Source organism: Pieris napi, chromosome 10, assembly GCF_905475465.1.
Source record: "Pieris napi chromosome 10, ilPieNapi1.2, whole genome shotgun sequence".
Lineage (NCBI taxonomy): Eukaryota > Metazoa > Arthropoda > Insecta > Lepidoptera > Pieridae > Pieris > Pieris napi.
The window spans coordinates 10,384,138-10,400,154 of NC_062243.1; the positions used below are offsets into that span (position 1 = coordinate 10,384,138).

Here is a 16,017-nt window from a genome sequence, read left to right on the forward strand (position 1 = left end):
AAATCAGCCAACAGACGGAGTATCACAAGTTATATATACTAAAACTCATCAAAATGAGTGGTTTGCTTCGGGTGTTTTTAAGTCCTCTATTGTTTACTAACTGATACGAAAAAAATACATAATGGTAGGAGCAGCGTTGTATAGACGCTATATTAAACAAATGTTGTCGAATGAAGTTTAATAATAATAATAAAGCCCGTTTTATTTACAATCATGACAATAACAAATCATAATATACATCTTAGATTATTTTTTTTTTTTTTTTTTTTTGCTTGTTATCCAATATCCTAGCTTCCTTCAGTACCGTCGATCGGAACCCCTTCATGGGTAAAGGCCTCCTCCAGCTTTTTCCAACTGAATCTGTTTATGGCTGTCTTTCTCCATTCGTTTCCTGCTACCGCTTCTATTTCTTCTATCCACCTATTTTTTGGGCGACCTATTCTCCTTCTTCCTCTTGGTCCTTTCCATACAGTTGTCATTAAAGACTACCGAATTAAGATTACCAAAGACAAAACTAAGTCAAAACTAAGTTTAGTATGACAGAGTAATAAACTATCCAAGCTTACAATAACTAGACAATTCATTTTATACCTTGCCTTTTAATTTTCGTAAGGATCAATTCTTTCATTTTTATTCTGTTAGTGTCCGTGCATTCATTAGTTGAAAGTGACTTAAGTTCAGACAAAAAACTACTTAATTCAATGGCCTTATTTAGAAAATATTAAGTGCTTATCAAAGAAAAGATTAAGGAAATTACTAAATCAGATTAATTATAAATCGTTACTTCTTTCATCTGTCTAAAACGTCATGTTTATTAAAATCACTTATTTAAAATCTAGACTAAAGATAACATTTTAATGACACAGATTTATAGATTTTGTTCTCTATGCCTGTTCCACTGACGTTTTGAGGTAATATGATGTAATTTTTTTTAAATAAAACACACAGAATTTTCGTGTAAGGTTAAACAAGTTGATAATATAATTAAAGACTTCTCCCAAAACTACCTCAAAATAAAACAAAAATTAGAGGCATAACCGCTAATTTATTACATTATTTACAAACCTCAGCGTTTGAAGCAAAAGGATTATTTTTCTAGTTGTATCTGTTGTTGACTTTAAAAAATTTAATTAAATATTCATAATTTTAAGAACGCTTCTTTAGACAAGATGGGTTCACACAAATGTAATCACGTAAATTAAGCGTTAAGTGTTTTTACGTGTAAATAATTCTTAAACAAAAACGCAAATATTATAATTCGATTATAAACTATTTCCGCGGAAATTAAACTCCAGGACAGTATTAGAATAAGACAGGCGAAGACATCGTCACAAATACTAGAATATCATTGAATTGTTGATGTAAGGAAAATTTGGTATTATAAATTTCTCGATATTCGACTTTGGTCAACTGACTGCGAATTAATTTTCAACTCTTATTTAAAATATGTACATACTTTAAAATGTATATTGTACCACTGTTTTCTTGAACAGTTGGATATATAAACATAAAAAATATTACTTTAACTATTTAGCGCTTTGCGTGTTCTTTTTACACTTAATAAAGCCATAAAATTGTTTATAAAAAAATTGTTTTATCGAATTACAATGCTTATATATTAATTGTAGATATATTTTCTTAAATTCAAAATGTATTAAAGAGCTGCAGTGTTAAGCACAGCCACATTTTATAGTTATCCTAAGCTTAAAACTATACTAATACTCGTGCAATTAGATGACATCAACAAGAACTTATCATCAGTGAAAGGAAATGTCTTTGTTATGATAACTACCTCATTTTGTACTAAGGATTATTATACCGGCATGTTTCTCTTTATGATGATACTTGATTGCTTAATGTTTTTGTGGAATACACCATCATGATTCTTATCTTAGATCATCTTGGAGAGTTAAGTGATAAAACTCTTTAGATACTACAATTCTTTGCGCTTCAATTGTTTTTTCTTAATCCGAGGTCCCGGTTCACCTGCAAATTGTCAAACGAGTCAAGACAGTACCGTGTTAACATTTTTACCCAGTAAAGCTATCGTAACCATTTCATACGGTAGCAAGAAAAGTGCTTTAGTCAACGTTTTATAATAACATATTCGGTAGTGAGCTGATCAATTTAAAAAAGCATTGTTAAGTGCCTATCTGATACATAATCCGCTATTTTGCTAGTATTTTTTTGCTTAACAAAGAATGAATAGTTAAATCTAAAACTGGAAGTGTTTAATGTTTTTATTTTATTTATCTTTATTAATTTTATGTAACGTTTATGTTTAACATAATTGTAATATATTTTAGAAAAGATAGCTTGTAACATTTACTGTAGAAACTTATTAATTAAATAAATAATTTCATAGATGTTTTAGTGTCAAGATGGTATGTTTTTCGAAGTCCCTGGTAGACATATGGATGATTTTCTTTGCTGAAGCACAACTGAGTATTCGAATACATGACCTCTGGGTTGAATTACACGCTTAACCACTAGTCTAACACCGATCTACCGGCTAAGGTATGCTTGGAGTTACCCTTAATAACGGACACGTGCTTCTTAGCTTAAGGCAAGTCCAATTAATAACGCTACGACTGAATTAACTCGAGCGAAACCGCAGTGCACAGCTAGTTAAATATGTTTTAAGTAAAGCTAATCTTGCCTAAACACTTTAAGCCTCATCTTCATACTGTGGATCATAATTTCGGTATTTAGAACTCCGAACTTATTGACCTCAGCTATCGATCAATGGAATTGAGGTACTTTCTTTATTTAGTTTTGATCTTCAATCTACTCTTAATTTACATGTTGACCTTGCTGTGTAGGTTAATTTGCTCATGTGTGGAGTAGATGAAATGGTATCTAAAAAAACCTTGTACAAATTCGTGAAATTGCACCGTTTTAACTAAAATATCCATCTACGAGCCTCAATCGGCCGTCCATCTCGGGTCGTCTTCGAAGGAGTCCCTTCCTTGTGTGAAAAGGGCGTGCCATTTATAAATGGTTTTATCAGCAGTGGAGTCCCAAAAACAGCTAACATCTCTTGTAAGATGGGTTGAGGTGTCTTTCCTTGTTTGGTACGGAACTTTATAACGGCGCGATGTTCAATTTTTCCCATAGTGGCTAATCTCTTCCCGATTTACTTGTTTACTCCATGATAACTCAATAGATAATGACCCGATTAGGCTGAAAATATATACTAACAATGAGTCACTCAATTAGCGCCTAACTGGATGAGTAAACTCACCCCCACTACGAATTACAGGCTAGAATTCTGTTTTCGTTTGAATTTTAAATGATTTGTTTAGTGATTTGCCCTTCCCGAAGCGTAACAAGTTCGCGCTATGTATAAATTTCCGCATAGTAAACTCGCATTACGGTGAAAAGTTTTATAGTGCCATATAATTTTGTATAAAATAAAGATTGTTGACGCAGTGACACATAAACAATGCGACAGTATCGTGTTTGTTGGCGGTTGAACTCCACACAAACGGACTGTGCAATTTGCACTACATTTCACGCATCAGGTTACACTGATTAGGCTGTAGATATTCTATTATCGCTAATACAATGCTATTACCTAAACAGAAAATGGATTTCTAAAATGTATGTAGGTTCTTTAGTAATTGTACCCATACAAGGATTTGAATGCTCATTCTATGGAAAAATCTCGCTAGAATTTAAAATTTAATCTTGTAAGTTCTGAAAAATTAGCCACCTTTCATTTAAACCGCTAACGACCAAAAAACTTAATAATCTTGCTCAATAAGGAGGTTTTATTTAGCTTGAGATAAGAAAATACTTATAGCTAATAAAACTCTTCGAGAAGGTAAATGCTGGGTTTTAATTAGCCTCGGCTTAATTTCTAATACTTTCTTTGCAATAAGGCACGGTTTTTCTACAGGAAGTATTAAACTGATAGTTAAATGGAGAGCCCCGTGTAACTCGACTAAACGAGCTGACCTAGTGGTTGCGTATTGAAAGCGAGATCGTATAATGACAGTGGCAGGGAAGGTGGTCTCCACGGAATAGGCGAGTCGCTGCAAACGTACAGTGCCCGCGCACTTCGTCATGCAAACACTGTCGACACATGGCGCGTCGCCTGGCGCTCTTTGCGCTCTTGGCGTGTCTCGTGAGCGCGCTCCGTCCGCCTCCAAGACCCGCAGACCTCTCCACCTCCGAATCAGACGACCCCATTGCCTTTTGGGACGATTACGACGAATCTCCAGAGTTCGTACCTGTCCAAGCATCCATCCCTAAAAACAGACCCAAAGTGATTATACGAAGCAAAATACCAAAAGTTAATGTAACTATGAAAAAAAGTGATAAAAATAAAGTGATTAAGACTACTATAAAAATTGAAAGTCATACGAACTTTATTGTGACAAGGCGAACACCAGTGAATAGTAAAATAACGCGGTCCCCTTCAAAAAAAGTGGTGGTGTCAGATCACGAGTTGTGGGTGGATATCAATGCATCAACGCCGAGGACTACCTCAAAAAAACCAAATGTTCGGAGGACTACTACAAGTCGGACTACTACAACCAAACGTCAAACAACAAAGCAGCCTCGCAGAACTACTCGCAGCCAGCACACTACGGTATCACGGCAGACACCTAAACGGAAATATAATTTGGTATCAAAGAGTACAAAGGCGCCAAAGAAAAGTCCATGTCCACCAAAACACTCCGGGTACAAGTCGACGGCGTTAGAAGATGTTAAAGATAAAAGGCCGTCTACACAAAATAATTCAGGTTTGTTTAGAGGTATGTTTTTATAGCGCAGGGCTTTCTCGGTACTGGTTTCATTGCGAGCAACCCAACTGATGTCATTCTAGAATCTAGTTTCTAGTCTGATTCACTAATTTACTGTTTATTCAAGGTACACTAGCTATTAAAGTCATTCAAGAATTTTCTTCAATAGGAAATCTTTCCGTTACATTGTGAATATCTTGTAACGAGTACCTTATCAAATATAACATCAAATTTTAATGATACTCTCGTAATTGGATCTAAAACATCCATTCAATAGATGTTTGTGTAGTTGAAAAATGAGTATTAAATTTTTTATTAGCACACAAGCTGTAAACTAATTTAAATGTGTAGCATGTATTTCATATTTTATTTTATATTATTATTTTTAAAATATAAATATAGTTATTATATATATTTGAACACTTAATGAAATAGAAAAGTAAAAATGGAGTAGTTAAAAATCCGATGAGTAACGCAAAGAAATTACAGTTACTGGATGTCGAATAGTAGTTTAGAAACTTTGAAGGCATTAACGGAAATGGAAAGTTCCTTTTATAGCAGAAAATATTTATTAATTAGATAAAAAAAATCATATTAAGTTAGCTATATCTGCAAATTATCCGTTTCACTTTATTATCTTAACTTAAAATCTATCAAGCAATAAAATCCATGACTAATTATAATTTTCCAGTATAAACAAGAGATAACCACTGGAAAATTGTTTAATTGGTTTAGCTAAAATAAAGTTATAATAATTTAACGAAGATGAGAATGAATTAGAATTAAGACACAGTTTGATTTCCTGATTTTAACCGCAATTACCTACGCGCTATGTAGTAGAGATGTTTATATTTTAATTTTAGTATTTAAAAGTTGGAGCGAAAAGTTATAGACCAGTGCCGATAATTTTTGAAACCTAAAAAAATTACAGTAGGATGAAACCCATTAGAAAAGCAGGGGAATATGATCAAAATGAAAGGAAAAATAAATTACGGTCGATCTGAGGTCGGGAAGGGGTAGGGGAGGGGAGTTTTAAGGGTAAAAAACGGTTTATCTCGATTTCCGGCAAAACTACAAGTCCTACCGAAGAAAGTTAAATGGCAAAGTTGTAGATAATAAAAATATCTAAAACTTTTGTATTCACACATTTTTCACATAACGTCAAAATTTATGTGAAAAATTCAAAAAACCAAGTTTTTGGTTTTTTATTTTTATCTTTAACAAAAATATATTTTTTTTAACGAAATTTGGTGAAAACTTACCTTTCTATGTCCCAAGTACACTGTAATTTATTTGATTAAAAATATTTATTTGTTCACCTTATTTTGAATTAATATCGAAAAAACACCCTAATTTTCAATCGAAAATTCTGACGTCAAAATTTCAGCTTTTTTCAAAATGTTGGTGTGCTTTCAGTTTGTTGAAATCTCTAATTTCCTATGGTAAAAATATATATATATATTACCATAGTAAATCTTCTCAGAAAACGCAAAAAGTCGTATGCAGTAACGCCCAGACCTGTCATCCCCTTCCTTACTTCTCTATGAAATACGAAAATTTTAGCCCATCTAAAGGCTAAATTTTTTTTTTAGGTCACTCAGGTATATACAGGGTATTTCAACAAGAAGTTTGTTTTTCAATTGTGGCAACACCGAGAACGTGATAGTTTTGACATTTAGTTTTTGGCGGTATTCGTAGCAGGTGCTTTGGCAATTATTACAATGAATTCAATTTCGCTCGAAAATCGCATTAAAATAATTCAAATCCACTATAAAAATTGTGGTTCTGTTAAAGTTACATTTCGTAAAATTCGTGATATTTTCGGCCAGCATAATCGTCCTTCTGAGACCGCTGTTAAGAATTTGGTCGCGAAATTTGAGTCGACAGGCTTGGTACAAAATGTGCCAACACCAACACGTGTTCGACCGGGTCGTTCAACAGAAAACATCGCCGCCGTGAGCCACAGTGTTGAAGAAGATCAAAATTTGTCAATTTCACGACGTTCTCAACAATTGGGGTTATCCAAAAGCACAACATGGCGAATTTTGCGAAAGGATTTGGCTTTGAAGCCTTACAAGATTCAACTGGTGCAGGAATTAAAGCTGATCGACCATTCAAATCGCCGCAGATTCGCTCAGTTCATTCAGGAACAACCTGCTGGTTTTTCTGAAAAAATCATTTTTTCAGACGAAGCCCATTTTCATTTGTCAGGGTACGTCAACAAGCAAAATTGTCGCATTTGGGCTTCTGAAAATCCTAAAGCAATTATTGAGAAGGCTTTGCATACTCAACGTGTTACTGTGTGGTGCACTATGTGGTCTGGAGGCGTGATTGGGCCGTTTTTTTTCGAAGATGAGGCTGGAAATGCGGTAACAGTCAATGGATCACGGTATCGCGAGATGTTAACCACTAAATTTTGGCCTATTATTGATGACATGGATATCACTGAAATGTGGTTTCAACAGGACGGTGCCACATGTCACACAGCCAATGAAACGATCAATTTATTGCAAACCAAATTTCCCGAGCGCATAATTTCGCGAAATTCAGCTGTTAAGTGGCCAGCCAGATCGTGTGATTTAACACCACTGGATTATTTTTTGTGGGGCTATGTTAAAGACAGAGTCTATACGGAGCCAATCGAATCGATTGCAGCCTTAAAACTCAAAATCCGTGATGTCATTAACGAAATAGACCCTCCATTTTGCCAAAAAGTGATTAAAAATTTTGATGAAAGAATCAACATCTGTCAGCGTGGTCGTGGTGGACATTTGCCAGATATCATTTTTCATTCATAATTGCCAAACTTTTCTCTTTGTAATACAATAAAAATTTTATTCATTTTCCTCTAAATTCTTTGTTTTATTTTGTTTTAGAAAACAAAGTTCTTGTTGAAAAACCCTTTATAAGTTATCTTAAAATAGTAATAAATAGGCATCTGATTATAATTTAAAGAAGATTTATAGAGAAGTAGGGAAGGGGATGACAAGTCTGGGCGTTACTGCATACGATTTTTTGCGTTTTCTGAGAACATTTACTATGGTAATATATATATATTTTTTTACCATAGGAAATTAGAGATTTCAACGAACTGAAAGCACACCAACTTTTTGAAAAAAGCTGAAATTTTGACGTCAGAATTTTCGATTGAAAAATAGGGTGTTTTTTCGATATTAATTCAAAATAAGGTGAACAAATAAATATTTTTAATCAAATAAATTACAGTGTATTTGGGACATAGAAAGGTAAGTTTTCACCAAATTTCGTTAAAAAAAATATATTTTTGTTAAAGATAAAAATAAAAAACCAAAAACTTGGTTTTTTGAATTTTTCACATAAATTTTGACGTTATGTGAAAAATGTGTGAATACAAAAGTTTTAGATCTTTTTATTACCTACAACTTTGCCATTTAACTTTCTTCGGTAGGACTTGTAGTTTTGCCGGAAATCGAGATAAACCGTTTTTTACCCTTAAAACTCCCCCCCCTACCCCTTCCCGACCTCAGATCGACCGTAATTTATTTTTCCTTTCATTTTGATCATATTCCCCTGCTTTTCTAATGGGTTTCATCCTACTGTAATTTTTTTCACTTTTTATTTATTTTAAAGGCTATCTGCACTGGTCTATTATAAGTTGCGTTGAATTCATCGGTTCAAAATCTTCGTCGTATGTTAGACTTTTCATAATATTTAAAATACATTGACTTCATTTATTAGCAATGTATAGCTACTTAATAAATAGCTTATAATTGGTACCAAGTTAATTCTTTGACAACATTTTATTATATAACATGTAATTTTTGTATATAACATGTAAGTTTTGTTGTACTATTATTAAACGATTACTGCCAACACTACAATTATTAAAAAGTAAAATATATATTTAAAACCCTTTCTTACGCTGAATATATCGTATCATATCATTTAATAATTTTATTCAATTCCCAAAAAAACTTTAAGAAAGATTTGTCATTAAAAAAAAAATATTTTAAAAAGAGATTAGCGATTTTTCTTTGCTACATAGTTCCATTTCCCCAGTCGTTCGAAAAACTGAGTATAATTAAGTGCCTGAATTTATTTAAGAATTAAATAGTACCGTACAGTACAGTAGTATTAGTATTATACAAATGGTTAATGTTAGACACTTTCTATTTTAACATCCCTATAAAGTGAGTTGTTAGTTTCTCATCAAAGCATATATTATATTGTCTGCAATAAAGTAATATAAATTTTAATTAATGAATGCGAAATACCAATTTTAAGTAATATTGTAGTAATTTCAAATACTGGAAGAATGAAAAATTTGGTCGTAAAAAATAATTTCATTACAAACGAAGCAATTTCATGAAAGCCCTTTTCCTCCATATCTTAAATGTAAATATAAATTTTCCATTCAATCGTTTTAGTGAAAATACTAAGCTTATAAAAAATACTAGCTACTAATAACTGTTTTCCGGTTAAAGTTTCTCGAAGTCTAGACTAGTTATAAAAAGTTTACACCTGCATTTCAATTCAATACTCTATGGCCTAATATTTATAATTCTAAATACAATGATAATTTCACTCTAATTACAATATTAATAAGAAATAAATAGACGCAGACCATTGATTTTTATTGAGTCCATGTCCTCTTTAGTCATGAACTCTTTAAATTTACGTCAAATATATGTAATATGTCTTATATAAATAACTTTATTATGTAAATGGGAAATTATTTTAAATTATAAATACTTTGAAATAAATAGTTCTCATACATTTACGTCCATATGGTGGGCATGGAATAATCTGATTATTTAATTATTTTAAGGTATTTTTACAAGAATTTATAAATGGATCGTTGGATCGAAGACATCTTGGTTTAGTGGGGGATGGTTTCAGCCAGATATCGAAGCTCCGAGCAGAAGCACGACACCAGTCCCCCCCAGTACTTCAACTGGGAACTGGTTTCAATTATTTCTGGATTCGGAGGATAACGATAGTGCCCATTCAACTAATGGGGTCAATAGTAAGTAACTCATAAGAAAAATAAAGAGGTCAACGTGGAACTATTTTCTAAAATGCTAAATATATATTTACAGTAAAGAAGTCTGATAAAAAGATAGTGAGAAAAAATTACAAAGGCTATCAACTCCTTCGATCATACCCCGATACACAATGGAAAATACGATCCCTGTTAGACCTACAGGAAGAGGGAGAAGGGTCCGGCTTAATGTGGTGGACTCTACCCTCGCTCAATGGCTCCACAGATCTCCTCGTTCCCCCCGATCTTTTAGTAGACGTAAAAGATCACTTAAAATCCTCTAACGTCGACTTTGAAGTCATTATTTGGGACCTACAGGTATATTGCTGTGATAAACTACCCTCACAACGCAACAGTTAAGATTTCGATTTATTTAAAAGATTTTTTACAGAAAGCCATTATGTATGAGAACCCAAAACTTTCGAAGAAACAACGACTGGAATTAGTTCAATTGAGAGGACATCCGATGACCTGGAGGCGATATCATCGCTACGCTGACATCCTGAGATATTTAGAGTATTTGCAACTTTCCTATTCTGATATTGTGGAGCTGGTGCCGCTGGGGCGCTCTTCCGAAGGATTGCCTTTAGTTGTAGTAAAGGTACCACCTAAGATATTGATTGATTGATTGATTAGATAATGGCGCTAGTTCAGAGGCCGCGACCACGTTATCACAATTGCTATTTTCTCTTGCTTAAGTCCTCATGTTGAATTCTGAATAGTGAGTGTAAAAGCTTATCTTGCTTTGTTTTTTTGGTATTTTAATTATATTAAAATACCTAATGTTGTATGATCATAACATTGACAAGAATAGTATATATGTCGTACAAGCTAAGAAGAACTAATTTAATAGTCGCTGAAATAAAAGTCCGTAGTGAACTTCCGTACTTAGGCATTTTTTTTTATTCGTGAACCAATTTCATTTCTAATAAGTCTAAGTTGAATTATTTAGGCTTAGAAAAGTCTAGGCTAATTTTGCAATCACACATTCATTCATTCATCTTAACATCAACATGTTTTCAAACATCCTGAAGATATAAAAAAATACATTATTTGTAAATAAAAGAGTACATAGATTTGAAGGATTGTTTTATAAAATGTATAATTCCAGATATCAATACCAACCAATGAAACAATGACGAAGGCTTCCAACACCAAAGAGCAGAAGAAGAAGTGGAAGCTACGTTCATACACAAAACCAGCTATTTGGATAGATGGCGGTTCCCACGCAAGAGAGTGGATCGCTCCAGCTGTGGCTTCTTGGTTAATACATAATTTAGTTGAAGGAGAAAAAGACTCGGGTATGTTGACCTTAATTGAACTATACACCATAAACTTGTTCATAACTCCCAAGTTCGTATGATTGATATCAAACCTAATAAACAAAATAATTTAATGAGTAACAATTTAGTTTAGAGCTGTAATTTTAAATATTTACTAATACAGCATTTTTGTTACTAGAACATGTTGCAAAAACGTTTAAAATTACACTAATAATACGAACTAAAAGTTGCTCTCTCATATGTGTTAAATAAAATCTGTAACACAATATATATTACAGGCATAGATTATGAAGTACTAAAAGTGGCAGATTTCTACATAATGCCGGTGATAAACCCCGACGGATATGAGCATTCGCACACTCACGATCGCCTCTGGAGGAAAACAAGATCGCGGTTGTCAGACTCCGACGATTATGGCGGCTGGTTAGAACCTAGTTTCTATAAAAACTCACTCAACCTGTACTTAAACGATTCAGCTTGCAGTCGCCAATTTAACGCTGCGCTTCGATGCCTTTGTATTTGGTTTTTTAAATAAGGGACTGTGCTATAAATGTGTATTTTTTATTAGTAATCATAACAATCAAATATATAGTATTTACAATTTTCTTAACCTACATAGTTATAATAAAATTAATAAAAAGATAATTTAAACAAATTTAAGAGTTTGGTCCCTGTGGCAGTGTACCTTTAACGCTGGCAGCATTTCCTCGCTGTATTGCGATACTTATTGGTTGAGCCAGGAAAGTACCAGCTCTGTTGACACTGGTAGGTACAACCTACCAGGTGCCAACTTAAATCTTTAATTAGCGCCTGTGCACTTTATTTGTGTTAGTTTTTATCTATATATGTATATGCTAGTGTTGGTATACGTTGACCTTTGTCGTGTGTTCGAATCCCGGATCCAATCTTTCTATAAGCGCAGTTAACATGCAATACCAACAAATGAAACAATGACGAACATCGCGATTTATCGCATGATTTATAGTTAGTAAACGATGTATGGCAGACAGAGTAGTCCGTATGTCCGTCAGCTCGTTGTATAATCCTTTCTCCGATTTTTTGCCATCGCAATATTAGGCATCCAATTTCGAACACCTATTGTTTCGAGGTCCCTGGCCTATCAATTCCACTAACGCAGCCTTGGTCTGGGTTTAGTAAGGATCTTGGGTCTCAGTTGACTACCATTCGGTGCACATGTCAGGCACAGCCTGTTTATTTTATAAATTGGACGATGTTTCCACCGTCAAGGACGTTTTAAAGTCCTTAGAATAGATCAGCGCCCTAAACAAAAACTTTTCTATGAAACAGACACAGAAATGTGTCTGTCCATATAACAACCGTAGAAGGCTTGATGCCTTGCTTAACCGCCCAACTTGCTTATGAGACGTAAATTTCTAACAAATACATAAAACTTAGGCATACATCTTAATTCCAGTTTTAAGATACTGGTGATTATCTTTACTGTTTTAACAGTATTCGAGATGAATTTGACGTGAGATATAGTTACAGAGATAAAGTTACATTTATTTAAGAAGAGTACTTTTTCACGCGAAAAACTAAGACGTGAGAAATGTTTGCACCAGTATAATGTTTTAATAATTACTGCTGAGAATATATAAATTGACATACTACAGGAAAATTTACTTGTGGAAATTTTTTCAAGTTTTACTAAAAATAGCGTAGTATATAAATTGCCATAATTATATGCTTAACTCTGCTAAGCTTTCTTGTTTATGCTGGACGAACTTTCGATCGATTGAATGTTTTCCTATCTGTGATAGGTAAACAGTTTTGTCTATACAAGTATGTTATTTGTTTTACATTACTAATTTGGTTTTATGGATAGTCCAAACTTTCCTTCGTACATCGTAGAACAATTCTAATAAAATTGAAACTTCGTAAAAGCAAGCAGAACACTATTAAAAAGAAAATTATTTATGAATAAAAACTTTTATAATTTTAACATAAAAGGCTACCATGGAACTGGGGACGTACCGATTGTGTGGGTGTGGACGCTGACCGCAACTGGGATTATCATTGGAGGGAAAAGGATTCTTCACAGGACCCTTGCTCAGACAATTATGCCGGCCCTCATCCATTTAGCGAGCCTGAAACTAGAGCTGTTTCAGAATTCTTGGCCGAACATAGGGGTCAAATTAAGGTAACATTTAAGCATTTTTTTCCAATCAAAATTTTTCTTTCCGCACACTCTAAATGTAGTTCAAGTTATAAGAAACTAATGTAAAGTTTTTAAAATATTATGTTTGTCAAGAATGTCGTCTGTGGAGCTAGGAGTTAATACGTGTGGCGATGGCATTATATGCGATAGTTTGTTTTCAACAAATAAAATGTGGTATGCAATTTATAAGACCAGTTTAAAAATGTAAGGATTAATAAAGACAATTTCACATTTATGAAATTTCTAAAAAAGTTAAGTTCTCAATTTCGGCATACTTTCTCAATTTTTCTCTTGAATTAAAGATTTATGTAGTGCAGGCCACACCTTTCCACTACCCCTAACTGCTTAGTCCTACCATGATTTACCATTTGATACTATAATTATTTAACAAAAAAAAAAAAAACCTATTTTAAAAATTTGATAAACTCCATGTTATGGAAATTATTATAAAATTGCTTCATTATACATATTTTATCGTCGAAAATATATGTATGTATTCTCTGAGAAGTGCGTATAGCTTAAAAAACATGATTTATTACAAACGTAATTAAAGATCGTGATATATCACTTGAAAGTAACCATTAATTATGGTATTACATTGACTACGTTTAAAAATTACAATGTTATTTTAGAAAGCATTTTATGAATCATTTTATATCTACAAAACTGAGGTAGACCGCATAGAGGGAAATCATGAATTATTGTGAATACGGTATTTGGCCACATGGTACTTTCAAAATAGTTTCTACGTCAAAATTTTGAGATTTATTATAATTATGCTATTGTATGCAGAATTTCTTTGAGTATTGCCAAACATAAATTTATTTTAATTATATGCATATATCCAATATATAGGTCCCAACTAAAAATCTATATTTGTGTACAAAGATATGTTCCCGATTCATTGATCGTTTAGGAACACAACTTTCTGTCATTTCCATGCCTACCAAACTCTATTTTTTCGGCTACGGAGGCTTTAAATCATATCTCAATGAAACATACGCATCTATTATTTTTGTTATAATAAGTTTTTGAATTTATCTTTTACTTTAAATTCGATGTAGCCTGTAGATACGTTATATGAACATCCTAGGTAGGTTGTCAAATTTAAAGATTTCGATAACTTACAGGACTTTAGTGTCGACTTCGTGTTTAATTCAAAAAATAATCTTCTTTTTTTTTTTAATATTATTTACTATATTGTCTTATTTTGAAAAAGAACCTAAGGATTAACTTAGCCTTGAGAACAAATTAATCACAGTAATGGTAAGTTTTTTTTTACTTTCACTATGTCAAAACTACTGAGCTTTCGGTATCGCATCTAGAATTTTTAAAAGACAAAGTATGCACACAGCCATAAAAAGAACAAACCGTGACGTCACAACATGTCGCGTTGACCTTGCTCTACGAAAGTAAAATTCCAGGTCTACCTATCTCTTCATGCGTATTCACAATCGTGGCTTCTACCAAGTTCTCATGCTTACACATCGTACTCCGATGACGGCGTTCTTATGGAAATGGGCAAACTGGCTACAACCGCTTTGGCAGATATGTATGGTACGAAATATAAGGTGCGTAGTTTTTAAACATATGTTACTTAATATTTTTTATATTTTACTATTAGAAAGAAAAAATATATTAAAAAAACAAAAGGTTGGTCCCTGCGTCAATAATTTTTAGAAATCATGTACTTACTGTATCATCTTAACAAAGTTTCATGTAAGTACTTCGTTTATTCCAGACGTTTAGCGCTCCATATCTTTATTGTTGTCACGCATTTACTTGATTACTACAGAATAAGATAGTATTTCTTGTCTGTTTATGTTTAAAAAAAATTGTGTGCATAAAAGAAAGAGGAACACAAACAAAACACACGTAGAAATATCTCTGTGACATAACGGGTAACGTTTGAACACAGCACAGCCTTGAACATAGTCAACTGCGATGAGAAATCGGGAATTTATTAAGAAGTCCGGAATTTATTAAATATATTTTAATTTCAGACTTCATATATTATTTCATTTATTATATCACCTCTCATGATAACTACGCCACTATAAAAAGGATTAAAGCAGCACTAGTTTTTTCCAGGTTGGAACAGCTGCAGATATTCAGCAACCAGCGTCTGGTATGTCCCACGACTGGGCCAAAGCTCGGGCAGGAATTAAATTCTCATACCACGTGGATCTGCGGGACTCTTACGGTCCCTATGGATTTTTACTGCCAGGCTCACAAATAGTCTCTACGGCGAGAGAAATATGGCAGGCAATAAAAGCTATTGTAGACAATTTATCGTCTTGACTGTGATTTGTGTGATTGCTAATATGCTTCAATAGAAGATATATTTGTCAGTCTAAATTTAAATAAACTTACAAGGGTTTTTTTAAATATTAGTTTGCTTTTGTGGTTGGGAAGAAATGACTTTTCGAAAACTGAAGAAAGATCATGGTATTTTCAAATTGGGAGCATGAATTTGGGAAATACACGTAGGCGCGGCCGCTGCCGACACACTTAAAAAAACGATTACTATTAAAGTCTTGTATATTTAGTGAAATTGTTGGTGTATAAGGTTTGTTATGGTATGCGATATATGGCCAATTCAGCTGTGTGGGCGTTTAATATATATAAAGAAACAATTACTTAAAATTATATAAAAATTGTGTCAAATATCAGTGATATAAATTATTGAGACACGCTCTACTTTCTAAATAAATTATTATTTAATTACTAAATATTAATGTACTTAAGATGTTGACATTTGTATTTAAGACATAGAATTAGGAA

The 16,017-nt window shown here is 33.1% G+C and overlaps 1 protein-coding gene across 1 annotated transcript; it reads left to right on the forward strand.

Moving 5' to 3' along the window:
• Positions 1 to 3,976: 3,976 nt before the first annotated feature.
• Positions 3,977 to 15,903, forward strand: LOC125053370 (carboxypeptidase A2-like). Its single transcript, XM_047654710.1, has 9 exons — positions 3,977 to 4,751; positions 9,559 to 9,756; positions 9,830 to 10,089; positions 10,163 to 10,372; positions 10,883 to 11,072; positions 11,333 to 11,477; positions 13,026 to 13,215; positions 14,658 to 14,804; positions 15,325 to 15,903. Exons 1-9 carry the CDS (start codon positions 4,088 to 4,090, stop codon positions 15,532 to 15,534), a joined length of 2,214 nt encoding a protein of 737 aa, XP_047510666.1. The 5' UTR covers positions 3,977 to 4,087; the 3' UTR covers positions 15,535 to 15,903.
• The last annotated feature ends 114 nt before the right edge of the window (positions 15,904 to 16,017 follow it).

Excerpts from the sequence above, each read along its gene's own strand:
- LOC125053370 (XM_047654710.1), top strand. The coding sequence starts at position 4,088 with ATGGCGCGTCGCCTGGCGCTCTTTGCGCTCTTGGCGTGTCTCGTGAGC. Across the intron at positions 9,757-9,829 it reads TTCAACTAATGGGGTCAATA|TAAAGAAGTCTGATAAAAAG; the intron begins GTAAGTAACTCA and ends ATATATTTACAG. Across the intron at positions 11,478-13,025 it reads TCCGACGATTATGGCGGCTG|GCTACCATGGAACTGGGGAC; the intron begins GTTAGAACCTAG and ends TTAACATAAAAG.